At 47.5% G+C, this 26,148-nt stretch overlaps 1 protein-coding gene and 1 long non-coding RNA gene across 2 annotated transcripts; both read left to right on the plus strand.

Annotated features, from left to right (window-relative positions):
* The first annotated feature begins 18 nt into the window (after positions 1 to 18).
* Positions 19 to 24,889, plus strand: MORN5 (MORN repeat containing 5). Its single transcript, XM_083597464.1, has 5 exons — positions 19 to 147; positions 991 to 1,138; positions 1,925 to 2,036; positions 2,531 to 2,662; positions 24,264 to 24,889. Exons 1-5 carry the CDS (start codon positions 101 to 103, stop codon positions 24,341 to 24,343), a joined length of 519 nt encoding a protein of 172 aa, XP_083453590.1. The 5' UTR covers positions 19 to 100; the 3' UTR covers positions 24,344 to 24,889.
* LOC310753961 lies at positions 5,997 to 9,118 on the plus strand. The gene is made up of 3 exons (XR_014543526.1): positions 5,997 to 6,215; positions 6,588 to 8,503; positions 8,551 to 9,118. It is a non-coding gene; the product is annotated as an uncharacterized lncRNA (long non-coding RNA).
* Positions 24,890 to 26,148: the final 1,259 nt, after the last annotated feature.

A 26,148-nucleotide genomic window follows, 5' to 3' on the forward strand; every position in this document is an offset into this window, starting at 1 on the left:
CGCCCGCCTGGTCGGCGGCTCGTTGCTGTGGCAACCGCAGTTTGCCGGGGCCTGCGCTCCAACAGCCAGGCCTGGCCTACCTGGGCGCGGGTGGCCGGGCATGGAGTACACCGGCAGCTACTACCGAGGGGAGCGCGTCAACGGCAGGTCGGGAGGGAGGCAGAGCGGGCGGGCGAGTAATGACTCCCGTGTTGGGGGGGGGGAACACTACGTGTGAAGGGTTTTTTCGCGTGTCGTGCTAAAAAAATGTACTATATGCGAACGGTTTTTCCTGTGTGTTAAAAAAAACCAACAACTACATCTGAACGGTTTCCCCACCTGTGTTTGTTTTAAAAACAACAAGTGAACGGGTTTTTCCCTGTGTCCGTGTTAAAAACAACATGTGAGCGGACCCCCCCCCCATGACCGTGTTAAAAAAAACTATGTGTGAACGGGTTCCCGTGTCTCTTAAGCAAAATACCTTACGTGAATGAGCCCCCCTCCTGTGCTAATCAAAATATTACATACATGTAAACGGTTTTATCCTGTTTTTTAAAATGCCATGTGTGAACGATATCCAGTATTGGTCATTCTCAGAGTAGACCCATTGATATCCATGCATTTCCATAGATAACTTTTCTGAGTATGACTAATACTAGATTTCACTAAAAAAAAATGGCAATTCTTTTAACGGCATCAGTGGGTCTACTCTGAGTATGACTGAGTTAGATATCACCCAATATTATTTATTCTCCCGTGACAGTTGGTTTAAGCTGCTCAGACTTCTTGCTGCTGCTGCTTCTTTTATTTACTGTTTTATGATTATCTCCCCCACACTTTTTTTTTAAAAAAAGCTGAAAAACACTCTGGATGTTTTGATAGAAAAGTGGTGCAGAATGAACAATCTTATTACCACCACCACCCCTTCGGTGTGCATGTTGGGACTCCTAAACAGTCTGAACTCTTTGTTGGTTGTGTTAAATTGTATTTTCCCTGTGGACTTTTCTGCAGGTTGGAGGGCAAGGGCTCTTACACCCTCCCAACAGAAACGAAGTATGTAGGCGAAATGAAAGATGGGATGTTTCACGGCAAAGGTGTTTTGCACTTCCCTGGAGGAAGCAAATATGAAGGGACTTGGGAAAATGGAATATCTATAGAGGTATACAGCACATACATGTACATCTGAAGCACTCTTCCCTATCTCAGTGCCCTTCAGCCTCAGGGGCTATTCAGCCTCAGTCACCACCAGAGGAGCCAACTCCTACAGGCCAAGGTCCCTTCACCTCCCCCCCCCCAAAAAAAATACTGGAGCCTCCCCCTCAATCGATGGACATTTCCATTCAAATGTATGCATGTGCCACATCATGTGATCAGTTGTGTGGGACAGGGCTTACCTGTTCCCCCAATATTTTATTCAAGTTGGACTCCTGGCCACCACAGGTGGGGTTGATGGGTGCTGCAGGTCAAAACAACTTCATTGGTTCCTCAGACTGGGGAAGGCAACCCTGCCTTTCAGCTGGGATTCGTTTCAGAGGCCATACTGCAGCTGCTCCTCCCTTCAGAGGCTAGGCCAGCATCCATTTGCTGGTTTGTTTTAATTTGCTGTTTTATTATGTTATTTCAAGCTCCCATTTCTATTTTTCATTGCCTTCCCCTCACCCTAAGGCCCAGGGGTAGGCACTAAAATAAATATTAAAAGCAATTTAAAACAACTTCTAATCAATCTGATCTGATCCAGGGGGTATACTCTAACATTCCTAGGTACCTCTATCAGCACCCCATTACCCTTGAGAGCAAAACAGAGTCTCCATGTTCTCTCGTGTGTTCATAGACCATCTGCTGTTTGTGGGCTTCCCAGTGGCATCTGGTTGATCACTGTGGAGAAGCAACATGCTCTCTTCTTTATCCAACAGAGCTGTCCTTAATCCCAAACTTTCCATTGCAGGGGAAATATACTTTTGCAGATGGACTGGAGTATGAAGACAACAAATGGCATTATTGTGATGGCTATGACAGAAGGTTTTATACAGAAATCTGCAGAGGCCTGAAGCCAGCAGGTACTGCCTTGTTTAAGCTTTTCGATGTAGCAGACCAACTGCATTAATTGAGAGGGACTACTTTCTAAGAAGAAGAAGCCTCAATAGGTGGCCCTTGGGCCACTTCAGACCCACCCCCCAACCTGCTGGGGTTGGCAGCAGCTAACCAAATAAATAGCTGCTGCTTCCTTCCTCTTTGTTGCTATTTGCTCCCATACATGGTTCCACTGCCCACGTTGGCTGCTGTCACCTACTGCTGTGTTTTCATTGGCTATTGTGCCCTGATCCCACAGATCTGATGCCTAGGTGGGATGCAGAGGGCTTTTCTTCAGTATTAAAATGAATGCATAGCCTTTGCTTACAAGGCATGTACATGGGAGTCCCTTGAAGCTTTGGATCAAGATGATATCATATCCCCCAATATAAGTGATTATTTATTGGCTATTCTCCTTAAAGACCTGGATACTTTAAGTGACTTCTTCATATGCTGATATCAGCCTGTTTTCAATTTTAAGGCATTTCCCAGCTTACAAACCTGGATCCTCCTCGGGTCATCCCAGCAGGCTGCTATGACTGTGGTGACGGCTTCTATAACCCCAAAACCAGAGTGGTTGTTGATTACCACCACCGGTTTCTGAGGAATGCAGGTATGGCTTTGTCAATCAGATCAGCAATACAATATTTGTGTGCTTACTATGTACTTCAAATGGTCTATTTATTGAATCCTAAACCTTCACCATCAGATGCAATTTCAGTTACAAGGATTCAGGACTTGCAACAAAGATGTCAGCTATGGAAATGGGGGGGGGTGACCTTGGGAGCATGCAATATATAATTTGGGGTTCAATTGTTTCTTTCTTAGAAATTCAGAGGAAATTGCAAAATAGAATTCTGCCATTTTATGAACAGATCATGTGTGCAGGAATATCAGACTCAGTGGAAGGCAAGGCTGGCCCAAAACATTTTGGCACCTGATGCAAACCCCCCACCAGGGAAGAAGGGGTGAGTGAGGATCTGCATCAGGAACAAGGCGATCAACCTTATCTGGCGGTTGAGATGGGAATCACAGGCTGTTACAGAGCAGAAAGGGGCCTGTTCAGAATCACGCTTGGCAGGTGCAAATTCCAGGAGACCCCAGAGGGCAACTCCCACCATTTCTTCCCTAGGGGTGGGAGGAGACCAACAGCGTCTCCTGTTCACTGGGCTGCTGTAGAGGCAGCATTGAAGACGGGTGTGCTGCTAAGGCGGTAGCAGATCCGGCCTGCAAGGAGTGTGTGGTAGCAGGTGATGTGTTCCTTGAAGGCCGGATCTGCTGCACCTATGGGTCCTGACACCCAAGGCAGTTACCCCACCTTGCCTCAGTTAAATTTGATACAGAGTAAAGAGCAGGTAAAGGAACATATGGTTTGTTGGATGTTTGAGCACATGGGTTTTAAGACAGCCGGCTCTACATCTCTTCTTGTTAGACCAATGTGTCTTAGGTTGCACTCTACTTTATAGCTTCCTGCTGCTCCTCACACTTCTTTCTTGAACTTCAAGATAAGAGGTCAGGCTGGAACTACAAAGACATGGTGGTCATGTTTTCCTGTAGTCTAGTTGGTTAGGGAAGGGAGGGAATTAGAAGTAAAAAATTATTGAAATTTTAGGATATGAAATTCCCCATCATCCTGTTCTGCTTTTATTAAATTATGTAAGAATCAGGAAGGCCACAACAGAAGGAATTTGTTTTGTATATGTTAACAGCATATACAGTAATTTATGCAAAGAAGTGAAGACAATCATCTATACCCCCAGTAATTGATTGGCGTGAAAAAGTCTGGGAATATGCTCTTATGGCAAAATTGGCTTGTTATTTAAGGAGTAAGCAAGCACAAATACAATATTTATTTATGAAGAAACAGATAAGCTTCATTCAGTATTGCCAATCTAGAGGATGCATCCCTAATACATTATTTTGTAAATCTCTTTGGGTTACCACTTATAAAGAAAACAACTAATAAGAGCAATAAATTAATAAATAATAAGTAATGTATGTTATAGTTTTTCAATCTCCTGTTCAATGTTATGGTTGAGTTTGAATTAATAATTTGGAGAGTGAGTAAAGGATTGTTTTTCTGATAAGGCTGAGGAGAAGAATACTGTTAAATTTTCCAGATAAGGCATAATGGTATAGGGTAAAAAAAAAAAAAGTTGTATGCAGTGTTAATATATTTAGGATTTCCTGCTATCTTTCAATTCCTTTTGAATTAGGGAACAAAACCAAGGTCTACAGTTTTATTTTATTTTTTTTATAATATTTTTATTTTTTCCATATAAACACAACACAACAAACATAAACATACAAAGACAAAAACAGAACAAAAAACATGTATCATTTCATATCCTAATTTCATATACCTTTCTTCCCCGACTTCCTCATGCCTCCCCTTTCTGTATTCCAAATTCTTATCGATTGTTCAGCAAATCTTCCCTTATTTTAATTTAAATTTAGACTATTCTTCCTTATTCTCCTTGTCTTAACCATTGCTAATAGTAACCATTTACTTTCCAGTCCAACATCATTCTAACTTTCATTAACTTTATAATATTTCTTTAAATAGTCCTTGAATTTTTTCCATTCTTCTTGCGCTGCCTCTCTTCCCTGGTTTCGGATTCTGCTCGTCATTTCTGCCAAGCCCATGTAGTCTATCACCTTCATCTGCCATTCTTCCAGTGTGGGTAGCTCTTGCGTCTTCCAGTACTTCGCAATGAGTATTCTAGCTGCTGTTGTAGCATACATAAAGAAAGTTATATCCGTCTTTAACACCCCTTGGCCGACAATACCCAAGAGAAAGGCCTCTGGTTTCTCAAGGTCTACAGTTTTAAAACACCCACACCCTTACACCCCCATAGTTTAACCATTCTGACATTTTGTCAAGCTGTAGTTTGCCACAAACCAGGAAACACTCACGGCAGGATTTTATTTTTCAACTTTTGCATCTTGCCCCCCACCAGTTGCTTAAAGGTAAAGGTAAAGGGACCCCTGATAATTACCGTATTTTTCGCTCTATAGGACGCACTTTTTCCCCTTCAAAAATGAAGGGGAAATGTGTATGCGTCCTATGGAGCGAAGACGCCATAGCCCTGCGACCCTCTCCCGGCTGGAGAGGTGTCGTGCGGCTGTGGCAGGAGCCTCCATAGGCGCGCGTCACCTCTCCACCCGGGAAAGCGCGCGCGGGGCTAAAGCAGCCCCCCGCGACCCTCTCCCGGCTGGAGAGGTGACGCGCGCCTATGGCAGGAGCCTCCATAGGCGCGCGTCACCTCTCCACCTGGGGGAGCGCGCGCGGGGCTACAGCAGCCCCCCGCGACCCTCTCCCGGCTGGAGAGGTGACGCGCGCCTATGGCAGGAGCCTCCATAGGCGCGCGTCACCTCTCCACCCGGGAGAGCGCGCGCGGGGCTAAAGAAGCCATAGCCCCGCGACCCTCTCCCAGCTGGAGAGGTGACGCGTGACTATGGCAGCAGCCTCTCCGCTGCGCCTTTCCGCTGCTCCCTGACCTGCTCTTTGGGGCTGGTGGTGGGCTTCCCCCCGCCAGCCCCAAAGCGCAGGTCGAAAGGAACCTGAAGCCTGGAGAGCGAGAGGGGTCGGTGCGCACCGACCCCTCTCGCTCTCCAGGCTTCCAAGGTAGCCGCCTGAACGCACCTTAAACGGCACCTTGTTTTAGAGCGGGAAAACAAGAGGGGGAAAATTCTCCCACTCTCTGCGCAGCGCCTCCTGCCACTTCGCTGAAGGGGCGCTGGGCAGAGAGCGGAATAATTTTTTCCCCTTGTTCTCCCCCCTCTAAAACAAGGTGCGTCCTATTGTCCGGTGCATCCTATGGTGTGAAAAATACGGTAATTCCAGTCACGAACGACTCTGGGGTTGCGGCACTCATCTCGCTTTACAGGCTGAGGGAGCTGGTGTTTGTCCGCTTCCGCAGGCAGTTTTTCTGGGTCATGTGGCCAGCATGACTAAGCTGCTACTGGCACAACAGAACACCAAAACCAGAGCAGCGCACGGAAATGCCGTTTACCTTCCTGCTGGAGCGGTACCTATTTATCTACTTGCACTTTGCCGTGCTTTCGAACTGCTAGGTTGGCAGGAGACCAGTTGCTTAGGAAACCGTATAAGGGGTCCCCATTATTTTCTCAACAGCCTCCCAGACGCTAGGCTTGTCTTAAAGGTAAAAGGTAAAGGTACCCCTGCCCGTATGGGCCAGTCGTGTCCGACTCTAGGGTTGTGCGCCCACCTCACTTAAGAGGCCGGGGGCCAGCGCTGTCCGGAGACACTTCCGGGTCACGTGGCCAGCGTGACAAAGCTGCTCTGGCGAGCCAGCACCAGCGCAGCACACGGAAACGCCGTTTGCCTTCCCGCTATAAAGCAGTACCTATTTATCTACTTGCACTTAAGGGTGCTTTCGAACTGCTAGGTGGGCAGGAGCTGGGACCGAAAGATGGGAGCTCACCCCGCCGCGGGGATTCGAACCGCCGACCATGCGATCGGCAAGCCCTAGGCACTGAGGTTTTACCCACAGCGCCACCCGCGTCCCTTAAAGGGTTTCCCTCAATTAGCTTCATGGCTAAGCAAAGGTTTGAGCCTGGGTCTCTACTCACTACACCACACGGCTGTTAGTGTAAGGTTACCAGACGTCCCCGTTTCCTGGGGGCAGTCCCCAGATTTACAAATCAGTCCCCATACAAAATCCTGTCATTCCTATTGAGGTTGAAAAGTGTCCCCGGATTCATTGAAAAAAATCTGGTAACCTTATCTTAGTGGCCTTTGTAGTGGGTGAGGCAGGGAGCAGGGAATAAGTGTGGAGTTTGTGGCGTAATCTCTACTTCCAGCTGCTAAGCACGAGCAGATCTAAATGGCTCCTGGTGGCACTAGCCCAAAATACTGGAATGCGGTGGCTCTGCTGATGCATATGATAAGCACACGCTTTCCAAAAACACAGGAACCTAGACAGATCAACCCAGGCGGGAACGCCTAGGAATTCCTTTTTTTTTTAATCTCCGCTTTGAACTCTCCTTTGTTACACTTTATTACTATAAACTTACAACAGTATCAGCCCCGATTAAATGGCCCATTGTATATGTCCCGTTTTGCAAAGCAATTGTCTGCCGAGTGTCCAGGAGGGCCCCCAGGCTCTTTTTGCTTTGAGGACATGGGTGTGAAGATGGGATGCAGCTCAGGAGTCCATCCCTTCCTTTAAGGGCACCAACACAATTGAAAGAGCCAGGGCTTGCCTGACATCAGAGGAACTCCAGTAGCCCCAAGAGAAGTCGTTCAAGGCTCAAGGCCACAGAGGTGACAAAATAGGCGGGTAAATAGCCAGGCTGTGTGCGAAAGAAGCCAAGGAAGTGGTTGGGAGCGAGAGGGAACAGATCCAGGACTGCTTCTTTACAGGAAAGGCAGGAAAACCCCGTCAGGCTGCCGGCCAGGTCTTGGAAGCATCAAAAGCAGATGGCAGGAAACATTCAGAAACCTTTGGCAAAACCCTGGTGGGCTTGCTTAAATTATGCCGTTTTCCTAAAGAGCTGGGCTCGAGATCAGATCAGCTTTTTCTTAGCCTCATGCTTTCTTCCTCTTTCCTCTGCCAACTTGAGATCACAAACGTTGGGATAGGAGACCCTGCAAAGGTGAGAAGTGAGATTCTAAAGAGGGGGAAACAAGTCCTGAATGGGTCTTCACTGCTGCTCAGTACCATCATATATAGGTAGATAGGTGGGTTTCATTATTTGCAATATTTTTGTTCTGCTTTTCAATCCATTATTGTCTCCCAAAGCAGGTCACATCACTAAAACAAAGGCAGGGAGAAGGGAAAGACAGGCCCTGCCATAAGGCTTACAAACCAGAAAAACAAGGAAAGGCAAATAGAGAGGAGCAGGAAGCAGTTTCCCTATAGCTGCTTCTTTGGCTGATTGGCAAGGCCAGGCTTTGCTCCATTCCTTGATGTTTTTCCTGGGAGGCAGCACGTCCAGCCTCCCAGTAGCCTTTAGGTCCCTTTGCGAATGGCAGAAGCCAGAGTGTGATAGATACTTTGAGGTCATAGAATGTTCACAAATGTTCTAACAGCTGGGGAAGAACGTTCAATATTTTGACTGCTGACCAAGCAATGCAGCTCAGCTCCTACGAGAGGAGGAGGTTTGTTAGGTCAGGATGAAAAACAAAGTTGCAGAGGAATTCAGGACAGAAGGATCTGGGTATTGGTGTCAGGAAGGAGGGCAGAGTCAGAAAATTGAGAGGTTGTTGGTAACAGGATGCAGCTAAGTGGCAATGCAGAACATGCTGGGATAGTGGCTGAGGAAGCCTTGTGCTTGAGGAACAGGAGCCTGTGAAGGTGATAGGTGGAAGAATCAGAGGCTGAGGTAAAGAGGCTTTTTGGAATGAAGAGTGTATGAGAATCTCAGAGCCTACATACCTGAAAGGCTGAAAGAAGAATGGGAAGCTGCCTCGTACACGGTCAGACCAGTCCATCTATTGCTAACTGACTAGAAGCTGATTTCCAAGGTGCCCAGGAGGTCCATCTATTGCTAACTGACTAGAAGCTGATTTCCAAGGTGCCCAGGAGGTCCCATTCCCAGCCCTACCCGAAGAGTAGCTGGGGGGCTGAACCTGGGACCTTCTCCAGGCAAAGCTCTGCAGCTTAAATATGACCCTTCTTGTAAAAAGAGCACCTGCTGTTGCAATGGCTCCAACCAAGGTCATGTATGAATGTCCTTCCATCATGCTACTTTCTCTCACCCTCCCATGTTGGTCCAGTTTGCACGTAACCACAAACCATACACTACAGGCCTTTCAGTCCCATGCATAGGCGGCACGAAGGCTGAGCCCCTGTTCCTGCCTTGCCTGCACTGGCACATGCCTCCCCTCCCTCCAGCGGCTCCTGAGAGCACACCTGTGCCTTTAGAAAGCAGAGTGTGTGCGAAGTGGCCCTTGAAACACAGGACAATTTAGTCATTTATATGCCAGTTGCCTTTTTTCTTCATTGCTGTTCCAAATTCAGAGGAGGTCTGACTCCTGCAAATGTGAACTCCTTTGACAGCTCTCCAGCAATGAAAAAAAGGAATGCATTAAAAAACAAAACATAAATATGGTTATTTAGACACTTTGCAAATGAAATACACTGGGTTTTTGCTCAATCACCTCAAGTTCTTCACTGCTTATTTTTATTTGATTTTTTTTAAAAAAAAATATGCTATACTATAACTGTTATGTACTGAGTTGAATAGGATCCAAACTGCAGCAGTCTGATTGGTCCTAGAACAATAGGATCCAAAAGGCAGCAGTCTGATTGGTCCTAGAATCATAGGATTCAGAATACAGCAGTCTGATTGGTTGGCAGGAACCACCCAATCATGCTCCAGATAGAAGTGAACCCACAACCTGATTGGCTTACAGTAGAATTCCGGAATTAGCCAATCATGTGCAGCCCATTGTGTAAATAATGTATATAAAGCAGATACTTTGAGGGGACTTTCATTCATTCCTCCTCACCACTATGAGCTGAATAAAGAGCATGAAATCACTTTGCGACTCTGAGTATATTGCACTGGCGACGAGGATGGGATCCCGCTGAGCTGACTGCCACACACAGCACCGCAGCACCGCCACCTGCCGCACCGCTGCCTCGCACCGTGTATCCAGGCTTCAGCTCCGGGACACAAGGAACTCAGAATGGCAACCGATAGCAGCTTCTCGCCGTTCAACCCAGCATCGGGAGACTGGGAAGCGTACGCCTCCCGTTTCACCTTCCTCCTAGAAGCCAAAGGGGTCACCGATGAAGAAGACGCCAAGAAGAGGGCAATATTCTTCAGCGTCTGCGGAGAGGAGACGTTTGAAATCGCCCGGGCTCTCCTTGCGCCTGAAGACGTTGCTACTGTTCCATACAAAACAATAATGGAACAGCTGAAGGGGCACTTTTCGCCACAGCCCTCAGTGGTGGCTCGTCGAAATGCCTTCTACGCAAAGCGGCAAGCCGCTGGGGAAACCATAACTGGGTTTGTGACCTCTCTACGCTAAGCTGCCCAGTTCTGCAACTTCTCAGAGCTGGAGAACATGCTTCGTGACCGCCTCGTCGGTGGCCTGAAGGATGAGAAGCTGCAACGACGCCTCTACGCTAAGAAGAACCTAACGTTCCAGGTCGCTCTGGAGGAGGCCCTGGCAACAGAAGCTGCCGAGAGGTTGACGCAAGAGGCATGGCCGAGCCAGCCGTCCCAACCGAGGGTCCACCACGAAGACCTCACTGACGACTCAGGATCCAACAGGGAGGAGGTGCACCGAGTACAGCAGCGCACTCAAGCAGCCCACATACCACAGCTGCCTCGACGAGAAGGAGGGAACTGCGCAAGCTGTGGAGAAAGTCACGAGAGGAGGACCTGCCGTTTCCGCAGCGCAGAGTGCAGGCAGTGCAGAAAATTGGGACACATCGCCCGGGTGTGTCGGGCTCGGCCCACCCGACGCCAGGCATCAGATGACCAATCCAGGAGCCCCAGGTCCCGGTGCCCAATGCACCAAGGCAACTCGACGGAGCTCACAGACTTCCAGGTACACCAGTTGCCCCACCCCAACGTAGAGAAAATTTATGTAGAGGTACAGATAGAGGGGGCCCCATGCCGCATGGAGCTTGACACGGGTTCAACTCTATCCATAATCTCGGCAAGGACCTTAAGGAAACTGTGTCCTACTGGGGGTCCCAAACTCAGGCCGGCCCCATTCACCCTCCGGGACTTCCAGAAACGTAAGGTCCCCACAATGGGGGTGGGGACCTTCAGGGTGCAGTACCGAGGGCAGACGCGGCAACTGGACTTGCTTGTGGTCAAGGGCCCCTACATTAGCTTACTGGGATTGGCATGGTTTGGACCACTGGGGCTAGCCGTCACTGGGGTGAACCACACTACCTTACAAGTGGACGTGGATGCCATATGCAAGGAATTTCCAGGGGTTTTCGATGGGAAATTGGGACAGTATACGGGCCCCCCCCATTGCTCTACAGCTTGACCCCGCAGTATGACCAGTCAGGCTCAAGGCCCGCCGGGTCCCGTTCGCCCTGAAACCCCGTATAGACGAGGAATTGGACCGGCTCGTGGAGCAAGGAGTGCTGGAGCCGGTGCCTAATGCCCCTGGGAAACCCCAGTCGTCACACCCGTCAAGCCTAATGCTTCGGTCTGCATCTGCGCAGACTACAAATGTACCATAAACAAGGCCCTCACGGCCCATGCATACCCAGTGCCAGTGGTCAGCCATGTCCTTGCCACCCTGGCTGGGTCGAAAATTTTTGGCAAGCTGGACCTGCCCCAAGCATATCAACAGCTGCCAGTAGATGAGGCCACAGCAGAGGCACAAACGATTGTGACGCACAGAGGAGCATTCAGGGTAAAGCGACTGCAATTCGGTGTCAGTGTGGCACCAGGCATATTCCAGAATCTAATGGACTCTCTCCTTAAAGGGATTCCTGGTGTCACCCCCTTCTTCGATGATGTGTTGATTGCCGGGTCCACACCCGAGGAGTTTGAGGACCGCCTCCGCACCGTTCTGCACCGTTTCCAGACGGCGGGTCTCAAGGTGAAGCGGGAAAAATGTCTACTAGGAGTGCCTCAGGTGGACTTTCTGGGATTTATGGTGGACGCAGAAGGGGTCCACCCGACTGGGGACAAGGTACGGGCCATTTGTGATGCCCCAGCGCCCAAGAACAAGACTGAACTTCAGGCCTTCTTGGGACTATTGAACTTTTACCATTCCCTCCTTCCCCACAAGGCGGCGGTAGCGGAGCCCCTACACAGACTCCTGGACAAGCGGGCCCCTTGGGTGTGGGGCCAGCGCCAGGAGGCCGCATTCCAGGCAGTCAAGGACTTGCTTGTCTCAAACTCGGTCTTGGCACACTTCGACGAGAGGCTGCCGGTGGTGCTAGCATGCGACGCCTCACCCTATGGCATTGGCGCTGTCCTGGGACACCAACCCCTGGATGGAAGAGAGGTACCGGTGGCATACTTTTCCCAGACATTCAACGCAACCGAGCGGAACTACTCGCAAATCGACAAGGAGGGTCTGGCAATCGTGAAGGGAGTAAAAAAATTCCATGATTTCTTGTACGGGCGGCCCTTCACCGTGGTGACTGACCACAAGCCGTTGCTTGGCTTGTTTGCCCCCGAAAAGCAGACCCCCCAAGTGCTGTCTCCTCGTGTCCTCAGGTGGTCAATTTTCCTTGCCAGCTACCAGTATGCACTGATTCACCGCCCTGGGAAGGCGATGGGCCATGCGGACACCCTCAGCAGGCTACCACTACCGGAAACAGGCCCCGACCCAACACCTGCACAAGAGGTTATGAGCCTGGAGCTGCTTCCCGAGCGCCCCATTCAGGCACAAGAAGTTGCACACCATTCCATGAAAGATAGGGTCATCTCCCGGGTCCTGGACTGGGTGTGGAGGGGATGGCCCAGCAGCAGCCCCGGGCCAGAATTCGCCGGCTACACAACCCGCAAACATGAACTGTCAGCCCACAAGGGGTGCCTGTTATGGGGAAGCAGGGTCGTTGTCACCCAGCCCCTCCGCAAAAGGGTCCTCACAGCCCTACACGAGACATACCCAGGGGTAGTAAGAATGAAGGCCCTTGCCAGGAGTTATGTGTGGTGGCCTGGGATCGACGGAGAGATAGAGGCCTGGGTCAAACACTGCCAGGCCTGCCAAGAATCCTGCCCAGATCCCCCAAGGGCCCCAGTCCAGTCCTGGGAGTCCGCCCGAGCGCCATGGTCACGCCTGCATGTGGACTTCGCTGGCCCCTTTCAGGGGAAAACATTCTTCATGGTGGTGGACTCCTACACCAAATGGCTGGAAGTCGCACTGGTACCGTCCACTTCTACATCCGCAGCCATCTGGGTACTACGCAGGCTGTTTGCAACCCACGGGCTCCCTGACACTCTCGTCTCAGACAACGGGACTGCATTTACGTCAGGAGAATTCCAAACCTTCACAGCGCAGAACGCCATCCACCACATCCGTTCGGCTCCATTCCACCCTGCCACCAATGGCCAAGCAGAACGCATGGTGCGGACCACCAAGGACACCCTTCGCCGCATGACGCAAGGGGATTGGGAGTACCGCCTTGCCACATTCCTTCTAGCACAGCACAGCAAACCCAGCTCAACGACTGGCCGGAGCCCCGCTGAACTACTAATGGGTCGGCGCCTTGCAATCAGATTGGACCGCCTTCACCCCAATAGAGCTCAGGATGAGGTAGTGGTGGGGGAAGGCAGGAACCCCCGGACCTTCGAGGCCCAGGACCCAGTGTACGCAAAGAATTTTGGGGCAGGCCCTGCATGGGTACCCACCACAGTCACCAGGGTCACTGGCCCCGTGTCGTACGAGGTGCTAACAGATGGGGGGCAATGCTGGCGCCGCCACTGCGACCAGATACGGCGACGATTCCTGGGAGAAAACCAGGAGGAGGAGGACAGGTCAGAGGAGTCCCAAGGGAATAGTGGGGCAGTGAGGCCCATAGAGCAGCAGGGACAAGCAGGAGAGGCAGAATCAGTAAATACAGAGAGGACCCATGAGTCTGAAAGGACACCAGAACCAGAACCACGACTGAGCGAGCCGGTTGCGACAGACCATACAGCCCCATCACAGCCAGCATCCTTGGAACACGAGCCAGAACCTGAACCCCGGACCAGGGAACACCCCAGGCCGCAACGCACACGTAGGCCGCCGGCGTACCTTGAGGATTATGAATGCGACCTCCCGGGCAGGACTGGAACTTAGAGGGGAGGGGTGTTATGTACTGAGTTGAATAGGATCCAAACTGCAGCAGTCTGATTGGTCCTAGAACAATAGGATCCAAAAGGCAGCAGTCTGATTGGTCCTAGAACAATGCAGCAGTCTGATTGGTTGGCAGGAACCACCCAATCATGCTCCAGATAGAAGTGAATCCACAACCTGATTGGCTTACAGTAGAATTCCGGAATTAGCCAATCATGTGCAGCCCATTGTGTAAGTAATGTATATAAAGCAGATACTTTGAGGGGACTTTCATTCATTCCTCCTCACCACTATGAGCTGAATAAAGAGCATGAAATCACTTTGCGACTCTGAGTATATTTCAATAACTCTTACTTGCTTTTGTATATATAATCATTGTGAATTACAAGCCGTGTGAAAGATTTTAGCTCTGGGGCATTTGCCAGATGGTTGATTTTGCTTTTTTTTTCACATGACAAAAGACATAATGTTTGTGGCAGGCCCTGAGAAATTGTTGGTAATCAGTGTATTCTTCAAAGGAACGGGCGCCAGACCTGTTTGTAAGAATGTTCAGCTTTTGCAGAAATTAATTGTGAGCACTTTTAGTCTCTGCTCTTGAGCATGGAACAAAACCAAATTGTGCCAATTGTTTTGCTGGTTTTCCATCACATAGCTACGTGAGCAGAGGAGAGGTAGATGGGACGTGGGTTGTTCTTGTTTTTAACATGCTATAGTTTGCTGCCCATTTATTGATCATTTTTCTGCTTGGGCTGGGAATGTCAAAAATATTGCCATACAGTTCAATGCATAAACCTAATGCTTGGAAGCGCCGCTTGGTGGTTTTGGGATGTGGGCAGCTGCTTTATTGCCCATTGCTGTGACTGGCAGTGGCTCTCTAGAGCCTCAGGCAGATAAAGGTCCCATTTCTTACTGCTGATCCTGTATTTATTTATTATTAGATTTATATCCCACCCTTTCTCCAAAGACTTCAAGGTGGCATAAACACCACACTCTTCTAAGTACCCTCCCTATTTTATCCCCACAATAACCCTGTGAGGTAGCTTAGGCTGAGAGTGTGTGCCTGGCCAAGTGGGGATTCGAACCCTGGTCTTCCAGGCCCTAGTCCAGCACTCTAACCACTGTGCTACACTGGCTTTCATTGGAGGTGCTGGAGATTGAACCTGGGACTACAGGTTTAGGACTACAGCTCCCAGCAGGCCCAGCCAGGTTGGGCATCTTGGACTACAAGTTGAAAGTCCAAAGCAGCTGAAGGGCACCAGTTTGGTGAAAGCTGCTGTTGAACACCCTGCATCCTGGGCCATACTGCCCAGTCACAACATGAGAGATTAATGGCTGACCTTATAGCAATGACAAGAGCTTCAGACCTTCCACACAGAACTCCCTGCTCCAACTGCCAGCATTTCTCCAAGGCTCAGCAGGGGTAACTTGAAACCCTTTAACCAGAAATGGAACCTTTTTTGTAATTTTTCTAAATGCAGAGCGTTTTATATAAGAAACAGCAATATTTAAGATCACAGCCCATCTAAGTATGCTGATGAATCATCTCCTGAGTTTTAAAAAGGACCATGGAGTTGTACCATATAAATATATGAATGCAAAAAATCTATCTACTCCTAGGATTTAAAGAAAGTTTCATTAGTAGGAAGAACTCCCTTTACTTTGTCTTGGCCCATTGTCAGAGCTCACTGCTGAAGCAACAGTTCTCTCTAAGATCCCGCCTTCCTGAACTGGGGGAACAGAAACCCAGTATTTGATCTCCTCTTGTCTTTTCGTGTTGCTGTGTTCAGCAGTCATTTGACTCCAAGGAGCAAGATGGGTTTCTGTGGTGTCAGCTGCAGAGAGGAGGAGGAGGTACTGGAACCTCCAGCAGTTGACAGTGGCAACTCTCCAGGCTGTTCTCTCTTCTCTCTCCTCCCCACTCAAGCAGGGTGGCAACTCTATTCCAAGGGCCATTTACCCATAGGGCTGAGGCACCTTACCAGAAACAGCACCCCAGAGCTCTGGAATGCAGCTGTGGAGGATAGTGCTCTCTTGCCTTAAAATATATCTTCGGGAGCTGTCTCTTGGCAACAGCCAGCAAGGGAAGGCTGGTCTCCATTGTGGGCTGAGCACCACTCCATTGCCCCAGACGACCTTAGTGCTGCTAGTAGGCACAGACTGAAGGACAAGCTCAATGATGACGGCAGTTCCTGATATCAGACTTAACAGTGATTTTTATTGTTAGAACCTTTTGTGAGGCAGTTTGAGAGATTCCTGGGGATAGAAAATCAGATACAAGTATTCTAAATAAATAACAGCACCTGTAACTTTCTCTCCTGGCCATCTTTTCTACTCATCTCCTATGGCAATGTTGCTGAACTGACTCCCAACACATGTGGCCACTGATTATGCATTCTGGGGCTGATGGAAATTGTAATTCAGCAACATCTGGAAGGCCAGAGGCTCCCCATCCCTGCCCTATGGGCTCATCTTCCTGGCAATACATATATTTGAGCCATTTTCAAAGCAGGCGTCCCTGGGGAGATGTGGAGGGGAGGAATTTAAGCATCTCCCCACCACACCTCCAGTGTGTATCATGGAGGTGATAGCCACCTGCCATTTCCCAAAAAAATCAATAGAGATCTCTTAGAAGCAGGCACCTTCTAGGTTAAGGGGTTTCACAGAGGATGCCTTGTCTGAGAGCCCCCAAAATTCTGGTGCTGGTTTTATGTTTTAAATCACAAGAGTGGGGACCTGTGGACTCCCAACCTGTTGTTGAACTGTCATCCACCCCAGTCAAGATGGCCAGTGCTCAGAATTCCACACATTCTCTAGAACACGCATGTGCTGTTCATGAAGCAGAAACAGTGGCAAGCTTTACATACCTCCTGAAGACACATCTGTTTAAACAAGCATTCCCGGGCCTATAAAATTCATCACATTGTTCTGTTCTATTATTTATCAGTATTTAACTCAATGTTTTATTGATAGCTTCTCTGGTTTAATGATGTATTCCTTTGTATCTTTAGTTATAAATGTTGTATATACATTCTTCTTTTAATTATCTTTCTGCGTTTCATGTAAACTGCTTAGGGAGTTTGTAAATGATGTGGTTTGTAAATGTGGTTTGTAAATGATGATGATAATGTTGACGAAGATACTGGGTAAGAGGGCTGGGAACAACCTCAGCCTGACACCGTGGGGAGCGGCTGCCAATCACAGTTGACCAAGAGTCTGTCCTGGGCAAGATGGCAAGATCTGAATTCTCCCGGTTTCCGGACCTTAAAACAATTGCTGCTATGAAACCTGCAAAGGTTTAAGTTCCAATCCTCGGCTTGCCAAGAATAACAGGGAGTGTTTGGGTTTTAGCTCTCCCAGTGCAGATGCTGAGAAGATTGTGATGCATGCTGCTTTACAGCTTGTGGGCAACTGTGTCATGTAACATTAACAAGTGTAAAAAATGTCATCCAGGCTGGGAATTTCCTTTTAATGGGCAATTTGGAATTGTATGAGTTAAATGGAAATGAGAGAGTAAAGCATTATGGGGTGAAGGTTAATTGAGTATTTTAAAGTTTCCGCTTGTCAGCCAAGTTGCAGTGGAGTATAGTGGGTGGGTGGGTGGGTTTCTATTAGTAGGCATGGCCCTGGGCTGCAGAAGTGTCTTCATGCTTCTCCAGTGTGAAGAAGTTTCACAGGACATTTCCCAAAATCACTACTATTTAAAAATGCACCATTGTGCATTTTGCTTTTAAATGCTTTCTGGGACAGGGAAGTTCCTGGATTTTTACAGGTTCGTACAGATCACATTTACCCCATTTCTCTTATAAAAGCAAGCCACAGATGGGGCCCCACCGTTTCTTAATAGTTCAAGGACCTATTTGGGCAGCTTTGGGAAGAGGTAGAGTTCTGCATGATTGAGGTTTGTAAATTAATACGTGGAGCAGAGAAATGTATATTTTCCATCCTTCCCCCTATAACAGTATAGCTTAGGAAGTCACTCAGTTGAATTGATTGCCATTCAGTTCAGGAGAGACAGTCACGACAAAAGAACTTCTTCATAAAGTGCATCATTAACTTACAAACTTTACGGCCACAAGGTATGGTAATGACCCCAAGCTTAAATGGTTTTGAAAGGGAATTTGACAGACTCATGGAGGTCTGACCACAGAATTTGGAAATGATGGCTAGATAAAACCTCCAGATTCAGAGGCAGTGCACCACTCCAAATCAGCTCATAGAATCATAGAACTGGAAGGGAACCTGAGGGTTATCTAGTCCAATCCCCTGCAATGCAGAATCTCAACTAAAGCACCCATGACAGATAGCATCCAACCTCTGCTTAAAAACCTCCAAGGAAAAGAGAGTCCACCCCCTCCTGAGGGAGTCTGCTCCACTGTTGAACAGCTCTTAAACTGTCAAAAGGTCTTCCTTCTGTTTAGTCAGAATCTCCTTTCTTGTAACTTGAATCCATTTGTTTGGGTGCCGCGCTCCGGAGTAAGAGAAAACAAACTTGCTCCATCTTACATGACAGCTCCTTAGGTAGTTGAAGATGGCTACCTCCCCTCAGTCTGCTCTTATCCAGGCTAAACATATCCAACTCCCTCCACCATTTCCTTGATCAACTTGCTCACCTGCCTCTTCATGTGTTGCAGCTTGTCAATATCCTCCTTACATTGTGGTGTCCAGAACTGGACACAGGACTGCAGGCATGGTCTGACTCTGACCAAGGCAGAATAGAGCAGCGCTATTACTTCCCTTGATCTGGACAATATACAGTACTTCCGTTGATGTAGTCTAGAATAGTGTTAGCTTTTTTTCTTCTTCCTTTTTTACTAATGGCAAGCCAGCATCTGCCGTCTTATATTTGTACAGCTGGTTCTAGATGCCTAAGTGCAGAACGTGGCAGTTGTCCCCATTGAAATTCATTTTGTTAGCTTGTGCCCAGTTCTCCAGTCTGTTAAGGTCATCTTGAATCCTAGTTCTGTCTTCTGCGGCATTAGCTATCCCTCCCAGTACGATGTCACCTGCAAGTTGGATGAGCATCCCCTCAGTTCCTTCATCCAAGTCATTTATAAAGACACTGAGCAACAGCAGGCCCAGGACAGAACCCTGCAGCACCCCACTTGTCACTTTCTCCCAGGATGACTAGGAACCATTAGTGAGCACTATTTAGAGTCAGTCAGTCAATCATACAATCGTATCATAGATTCATATCATATATATTATTCAATCCTATACCCTATAACCATAGCATATATAATAATATCATATCACAGATCTTATCCTATAATACAGTCATATATCATACTGTAAGGTAAAGGTACCCCTGACCGTTAGGTCCAGTCGTGGCCGACTCTGGGGTTGCAGCGCTCATCTCGCTCTACAGGCCAAGGGAGCCGGCGTTTGTCCACAGACAGCTTCCGGGTCATGTGGCCAGCATGACTAAGCCGCTTCTGGCGAACCAGAGCAGCGCACGGAAACGCCGTTTACCTTCCTGCTGGAGCGGTACCTATTTATCTACTTGCACTTTGACGTGCTTTCGAACTGCTAGGTTGGCAGGATATCATACTGTACTGCCATATAACAGAATATCATACAATCATATCAAATCATACATTCATATCACACAGTCACATAATCATATCATACAAGCAATCATATACAATCATACCATAGCATATCATATGATCATGCAATCATACGTTTTCATTCCTAGCTTGTGACCTTCCTGGAGGATCTGGTTGGTGACTGTGGAAAGCAAGATGCTGGACTAGATGAACCTTTGGTCCTGCGTAGGAGGGCTTATGCATGTGAGAACTGATTCAGAGCAAGTGCTCTGCTGCAAAGATCGCCCTAGCATGGGGCCTTCTTTTTATCCCCAAGGTTAGCCTGAGCTCCTCTGGGGGCCAGATGTCCAGGCCCAAGGGTGGAAAAGTACTGCAGGCAGCAAGCGACCAAGGTAAAAATTGAGTGTTGGGTTGGCGAGGAAGTTGGAGACTGGCACCATGGTCGGTGGTGTAGGAGAGAGAATATAAGGACATATGAACCTACCTTATTTCAAGTCAGGCCATTGATCCATCTGGCTCAGTATTGTCAATGCTGAGTGGCGGCAGCTCTCCAGGGTATTAGGCAGGGGACATTTCTGCCCTACTTGCAAAATTGTGCTTTGACCATGGCTTGATTTTGGGAAACAAAACTGACCCAGAGAGAAGCTGGTGCTTGGATGCACCTTCCAGGGATTCTGGGCAGATCTTCACCTGGCCTGCTGACACCTGTCATACTTCCTGGGCTAGTGTAGAATGCCTTGGAACATCCACCATTGCTTTATCTTTTTACTGCTAAGTGTTCCTGGGTGGCCCATTTCTCCTTTCTACAGAGAGCAACTTTCTTTTGTTGCTTCACACGCTGAAGTCCTTCCCTGCCCCCCCACCCATCCCCATCTAAGTGATTTCTACTTCACCATGAACTGGGGCCACCAAAAAGGGGACAATGGAGAAAGAAATAACTTTTAAAAGATGAAACGAGCAAGCGTGGATTTGATTCTCACCCACAATGTGGAGAGCTGCCTAATTGCGCCGGGGTGATAATTTCCAGTTGATTAAAGAGTATTTGTATTCTTTCTCTCCCCACCCCGACTCCCTACCACCACATTAAAAAAAAAACACCCAAAAAAACCCCCAGAGAAAATCACATATGAAGGTGAAGATGTGCTTTGGTGTTCGCATTAATATAACCCAACAATTGCCTTTGCAAAAAGAAAAAAAAAAAGTAATTACAACTTGCTGTCTGGGGAGCACTAATCAAACTCCAGGCTTTAATTCTGCTTTAAATATGGATGAAACACAACTCTCCATGCTCACCCTGGTGTTGTGGGGTTATGGAAGCCGCCGGGGATGGCACGAGGGGATCTGCGTGGTTAACAAGCAGCTGCTGCCAAGCCAGATCGGCATCTGTGATTTAAATTGTTAGCTGCACAGTCAGGTAAAGTGTAAAAAGGGTGGTCGAGAGGCTGTTAAGTCCCTGGCCGCCAATTATGAACAATCAAGGAGGAGCCTGAACATTCGCTTAGTACAATAAACCCAGTTTGTCTTGTTTCAGGGGTGACTGCTGAAGAGGCTGCAGCTGCACTGATTCAAATACCCAGCAACTACAGTGATTATCAGGCAGCCTCCTCCTTTTAGGGTGGCAGAAGTAGTATGCTCAGCCCATCTCTTTTAACTCTTTAGTTTCCAACAGGTTTGAGCCTCTTCTCATGCTGCCAGGGCCCTGCAGACCTGGGGTGTCATGGTCCCAAGTCATTCAGCACAGATTTGGTCATGGATTCTCTTCCAAATACATGGGCATTGGAACTTAAAGGTGTATGTGATAATAACTTTATGACAGTAAGAGCTGTTCGACAGTGGAACAGACTCCCCTGGAAGGTGTTGGACTCTCCTTCTTTGGAGGTTTTTAAGCAGAGGTTGGCTGGCCATCTGTCCTGGATGGTTTAGTTGAGATTCCTGCCTTGCAAGGGGGTTGGACTAGATGATCCTCGGGGTCTCTTCCAACTCTACAATTCTGTGATTCTAAGAAGAGACCCCCAAAGGCCCATTTGGTCCAGCATTCTGTTTTGCACAGTGGCTAGTCAGGTGCCTGCAGGAGGACAAAGGCACAAGCCCTACCTCGTTGACTTCCTCAGCTGGTATTCTAACTGGTACTGAACATGGACATTTTTTATAGATCCTCACCACAACTCTTGGATTGAGAGAGGCCAGACTTATCCTACCACAAGAACAGAGGAGCTTGGAAAATGCCTTGTGTTCCATCATTTTGGCCAGTCAAGAACCATTCCCATTCGTGGTGACTGAAACAGCTCCCCAGGCTTTAAATGTGACACATCTTTGCCTTCCAGGATCTACCAAATCTGAAGCATGTCTCTGGTTTGCAATACCCCACATCTTACAGATAAACACCAGTGCACACTGGAAAGCAGTTGAAAGACAAGCTTAACCTCAGTTGTGATTTGCAGCCGTTGGATGATCAAGTAATCCAGTGTTTCTCAACCTTGGTTCCCCAGCTGTTGTTGGACTGCAGCTCCTATCATCCCTGACCACGAGTCCTGCTAGCTAGGTCTTGAGCAGAGACTTTCCCCACTCAATATCTTCTAACTGGGAGCATCAGGCCTTATGCCTGCAAATAATGCCTTCAAGCATGGAGGCCAGAGCAGGTACCTTACTTGAAAAGAAAGTAATGCTATGTGTCACCCAACTTAATAATTGAGCCATTTTGGAGGAAGCTGTATTATACTCAGTCCAACCATTCATTCATCTTAGCTCTGTATTGTCTACAATGACTGGCATAGCATGAGACTCTTGATCTCAGGATCGTGGATTTGAGCCCCACGTTGGGCTAAAAGTTGCCTGCATTGCAGGAATTGGACTAGATAGCCCTTGTGGTTCCTTCCAACTCCACAATTCTGTGGTTCTGTGACTGGTAATGGCTTGCCAGAATTTCGGATGGAGGTCTTTCCCAGTCCTACCTGGGGATTGAGCTTGGGACTTTTGCAGGCAAAGTCGGTGCTTTGCCACTGAGGTTTTGAAGGCGTGTGGTTCAGTGGATTGATTGTAGCAGCACCCACAGAAGCCTGGCTTCAGATCCCTGGCTCAGCTGCAAAGCTCACTGGGTGACCTTGGGCCAGTCATTCACTCCCAGCCTGGCCTTCCTCACTGGGCTGTAGGAGAGAGAAGAAATGGAGAGGCCTCCATATGCATAGCCCTGAGCCTCCTGGCAGGAAGGGCAAGATGCTGACGTGGCAGATAGTGCCGTAATTTAAGACAATTCGGCTTGCTGTGCTATGGGGTTTACTTAAACAAGGGGGTAGGAAGCAAGGGTTTGGATAGGGAAATGTACCATAATCTCCAATGCCAACTTTTAAAGGGTGCATTCTGCTGGGCAATTATGCTGATTGAGCCTGCTAAAATGAACAGGGGCTGCAAGAGAGCACCATTATTTCCATTAATTTCAACCGGACTTGCGTTTAATAACTTTTTGCCCCAAAGGTGGTTAGGATGTCAGTGTTTGGCTTAGGCTGCAGTGCTAAGCATGCTTATTTGAAAACAAATCCTGTTGAAATTGATGGAAGGGGGGGGGACATTTTGAGCTGAAGCGTTAGCATTGCATTTGGCTGCAGCTGCACACAAATATGAGAATAAGGTCTGCTTATAACTGGATGAAACAAGGAATGAGGTCACACATATTGTCTCTAGCATTCTTAGAGGAGGAGGGGAAGAATAAAACCCTGATTTCAACAAGACCTAAGTGCCAGTAGATCTGGGATGGTGGTATAATTTTATGCTAACAGTAGGGCTTTAACCTTTAATGGGTTAAACAGATCAGTCAACTAACACTTTGGTCAGTGGGGTCATCCACACTTCTACTTGACTCAGTATTTGTGTACCATTTAATTCCTGCCCACCCCCCACCCACCCTGGTCCAAGAGCTTTTCTTGTTATTCTGCAACTGTTCCTTGCTAAAATCTGATCTTACCCGCTGAATTGAAGCTTGGTTAAGCAAAATCTCTTTTCAGGTTTTCCTTGCATCTAAGAAGATCTGAATCACCAGGTAAGATCTGATTTTCATAAGGCACAGCTACAAAATGACAAGAAAAGCTCTCGGACTCAGAGGAATTAATCAGTACATAGTACTATCAAAATACGGGCCAAGCAAAAGTGTGGATGAGCCCAATTAATCTGTGTGTAACAATCCCAATTGGTGTGTTGAAGACACTAGTTTCTTTTTTGAAACCTTTCCAATTTAAAATTCTTGAATGAAAATAATTAAAATATTCCTTCTGACAATGTGTGGTAGATCTCAATGATTTAATCCAGTCTTTGCCAACCTGTTGTCTTCCAGGTGTTTTGGACTACAACTCTCATCAGCCCCAGCCAACATGCCTGTATAATGCTGGGGCTGATGGGACTTGTAGTCCAAAACATCTGGGGGCACCAGGTTGGTGAAAGCCAATTTAATCAAATTATCTTGCACTTGCTTGAGGATGCCAAACAAAGGCACCTGTGTCAAAATTTTGGCACTCTGCAAAGTGATATAAATTAATGAATTGAGCAGTTTAAAAAGATTATATCAAATTGACAAACCTTGTAAATGTGAGCTATTTTTACATGCCACCCAAAATACTGGTTTTGTTTTTATTGTAACAAGAGTCACAAAGGTTTGGTGATGACCTGAAATTGTTTTCTTCTGTGTTTTTCCTTCCTGTACCTTCAGAAGTTTCAGGGACTGTTGTGGCTCTGATTTGTGCTCATTTTTATTGCTTACCAGCATCTAACATGAACTGTTCCCCCCATATCACAGGAATACAATGAACATCTTTGACACCTTTTAAATGCACCTTTGTCCATTTGGCAAAAAGGGACATCCAATAAGGCAAGGAGGGCAGTCTGAATTGACTCATTATTGATGCTTCTTTTGTTTCTCACCCCCCCCCATCCCACCCCCTCAGATGATGATGAACATGACTGGATTGTTAGGACCTGTCGGAAAGGTTGGGACGAGATCATTGGTTTCAAGCCAAAGGAGTAAACCTCATTAAGGAAAACAGAGAAACAGACTTCCCGTTGAAGCCTTCTGCTTCCCTGCTCAAGGACTCTGCACCTATAATTTCTCCATTAGGGTAGTTTTTTGTTACCTTTGCTAACCAAATAAGATGTAAACCCCTCACTTCATCAGCGGCATTAAGAGGAAATTGTGCAAATAATCACCCTATATTTACTATAATATTCCCACAAGGTGTGCAACCTGGTAGGCTTTTTATAGTCTATATTGTGAGCACAAAAGAATTAACTCAAAAGGCTGCCTTGCCGTCTCTCAACACCGTATTATATACCAGTTCCACACCCACCCACAAGCTACAGTGGATCTTTCCCCTGCACTTGGATATTAATTGGCTGTTGTAACGGCGAGCTCAGAAGCGACGGTTTTTAATAACTGGTTTGCCAAAGGGGGAGAATGAAACCCATTTGCCACGAACATCGGTGTTCTCAACAAAGGTGATGGGGCGGGCTGCCTTTGGAATTCTAGGGCTGCAGAAGCATTTCTGAAATAAAAGAAAAATGGAATTGCACTGTTTCCTTTGATGTAAGTGCCAGCACTTCGACTTGCGTTAACTTTATTTATTACACAAATAAGACATTTACAAAGCACAACAGTAAAAGTAGGTAACAAAACAGACATTGGTTTTACAATTTAAAAAGTGCTTTACATCCCCCCCCCAATTTTCCCTCTCTTCTTAAATAAATATTGATCTTGACTGCCTGCTCTTTAGAAGGGTATTTTTAGCCAAGACATGCACAATTGCAACATGCTACAAACAAAACAATCTGCTTCTTTTTCAAGAAAAACTTGGCTGAGTTTCTGCAGCTGGCATCACCTTGCGAGACCTCCCTTTTAACTGGTATCACTGGTGTCCGAAGCCCCTGTTGCCCAGTTTACACCACAGTCCTAGGCACTCCTTGTTCTGGAGTGTGAAGCTAATCAAAGCAAGAAAGAGAGAAAGAAGAAGGGAGGGAGGGAGGGGACATAGCTCTGGCTTCTGAAGAAGCCATGTCAGGTTCAACCTGCATCAGTTATGCAAATCAAGCATAATTTGCCTGATTCATTCTGGTTTTGCCAAGGAGGGGGTGGGGAGGGCTATGCATGAAAGTCTTGCGTTCCTTACTTCCTGGGAAGCATTCCTAATATGTGCCCTGCCTTCTAATGTTCTGCCAGATATCCACATTTCTAGCCTTAAGGGCTAGAAACTTTATATATCTTTTTAAAAAACAAAAAAAAACCAAAGCTGAGTTCCATGCCCAATACCAAGTTTTGTCTTTGTATGAAGTGCATCCAGCCCCATCTAGGCCACTGTCCGTTGGTGCATCCTTGCGTTAAAATAGGATCATTGGCCAATCCAGTGGGGACTTAACTCACTGACTCTGGGGTAGGCAAGAAAGTACATGACATTTTAGCACCCATGCTTCAAATTCAAGTATTTCGAAAGACTTCCAATTAATTTTAGCCCAGAAGATTTGACAGAAGAGAGGCACAGTCAGGAACAGTTTTGTAAATACCTTACAAAAGTGTAGCTGCCCATAGCCCAAGATGCCAGCGGGCTTCCAGAGATCATGTCGAGTTCCATGGGAGCAGAAGGCTTGCCTGTTCAGTTCAATGTGACAGCGAAACAAATGGAGCAGCTGCAGCTTACATGGAGCTTCATCTGCAAGCATCAAAGCCACTGCATGCGTATCATAACTGTTGGATCAGGGTGAACATTGGCTTTCTTGCCCTGTAAAACTGTTTCGACAACTACAGAGTCAGCAAACTGAATGCAAAGAGCGTCTTTGCTCAGA

This window comes from Podarcis filfolensis (genome assembly GCF_964270895.1).
Source record: "Podarcis filfolensis genome assembly, chromosome: Z".
NCBI classification, from domain to species: Eukaryota; Metazoa; Chordata; class Lepidosauria; order Squamata; family Lacertidae; genus Podarcis; species Podarcis filfolensis.

Coding starts and splice junctions, on each gene's coding strand:
- MORN5 (XM_083597464.1), top strand. CDS start 101: ATGGAGTACACCGGCAGCTACTACCGAGGGGAGCGCGTCAACGGCAG. Junction 148..990: donor GGGGAGCGCGTCAACGGCAG/GTCGGGAGGGAG, acceptor ACTTTTCTGCAG/GTTGGAGGGCAAGGGCTCTT. Junction 2,037..2,530: donor CAGAGGCCTGAAGCCAGCAG/GTACTGCCTTGT, acceptor TTCAATTTTAAG/GCATTTCCCAGCTTACAAAC.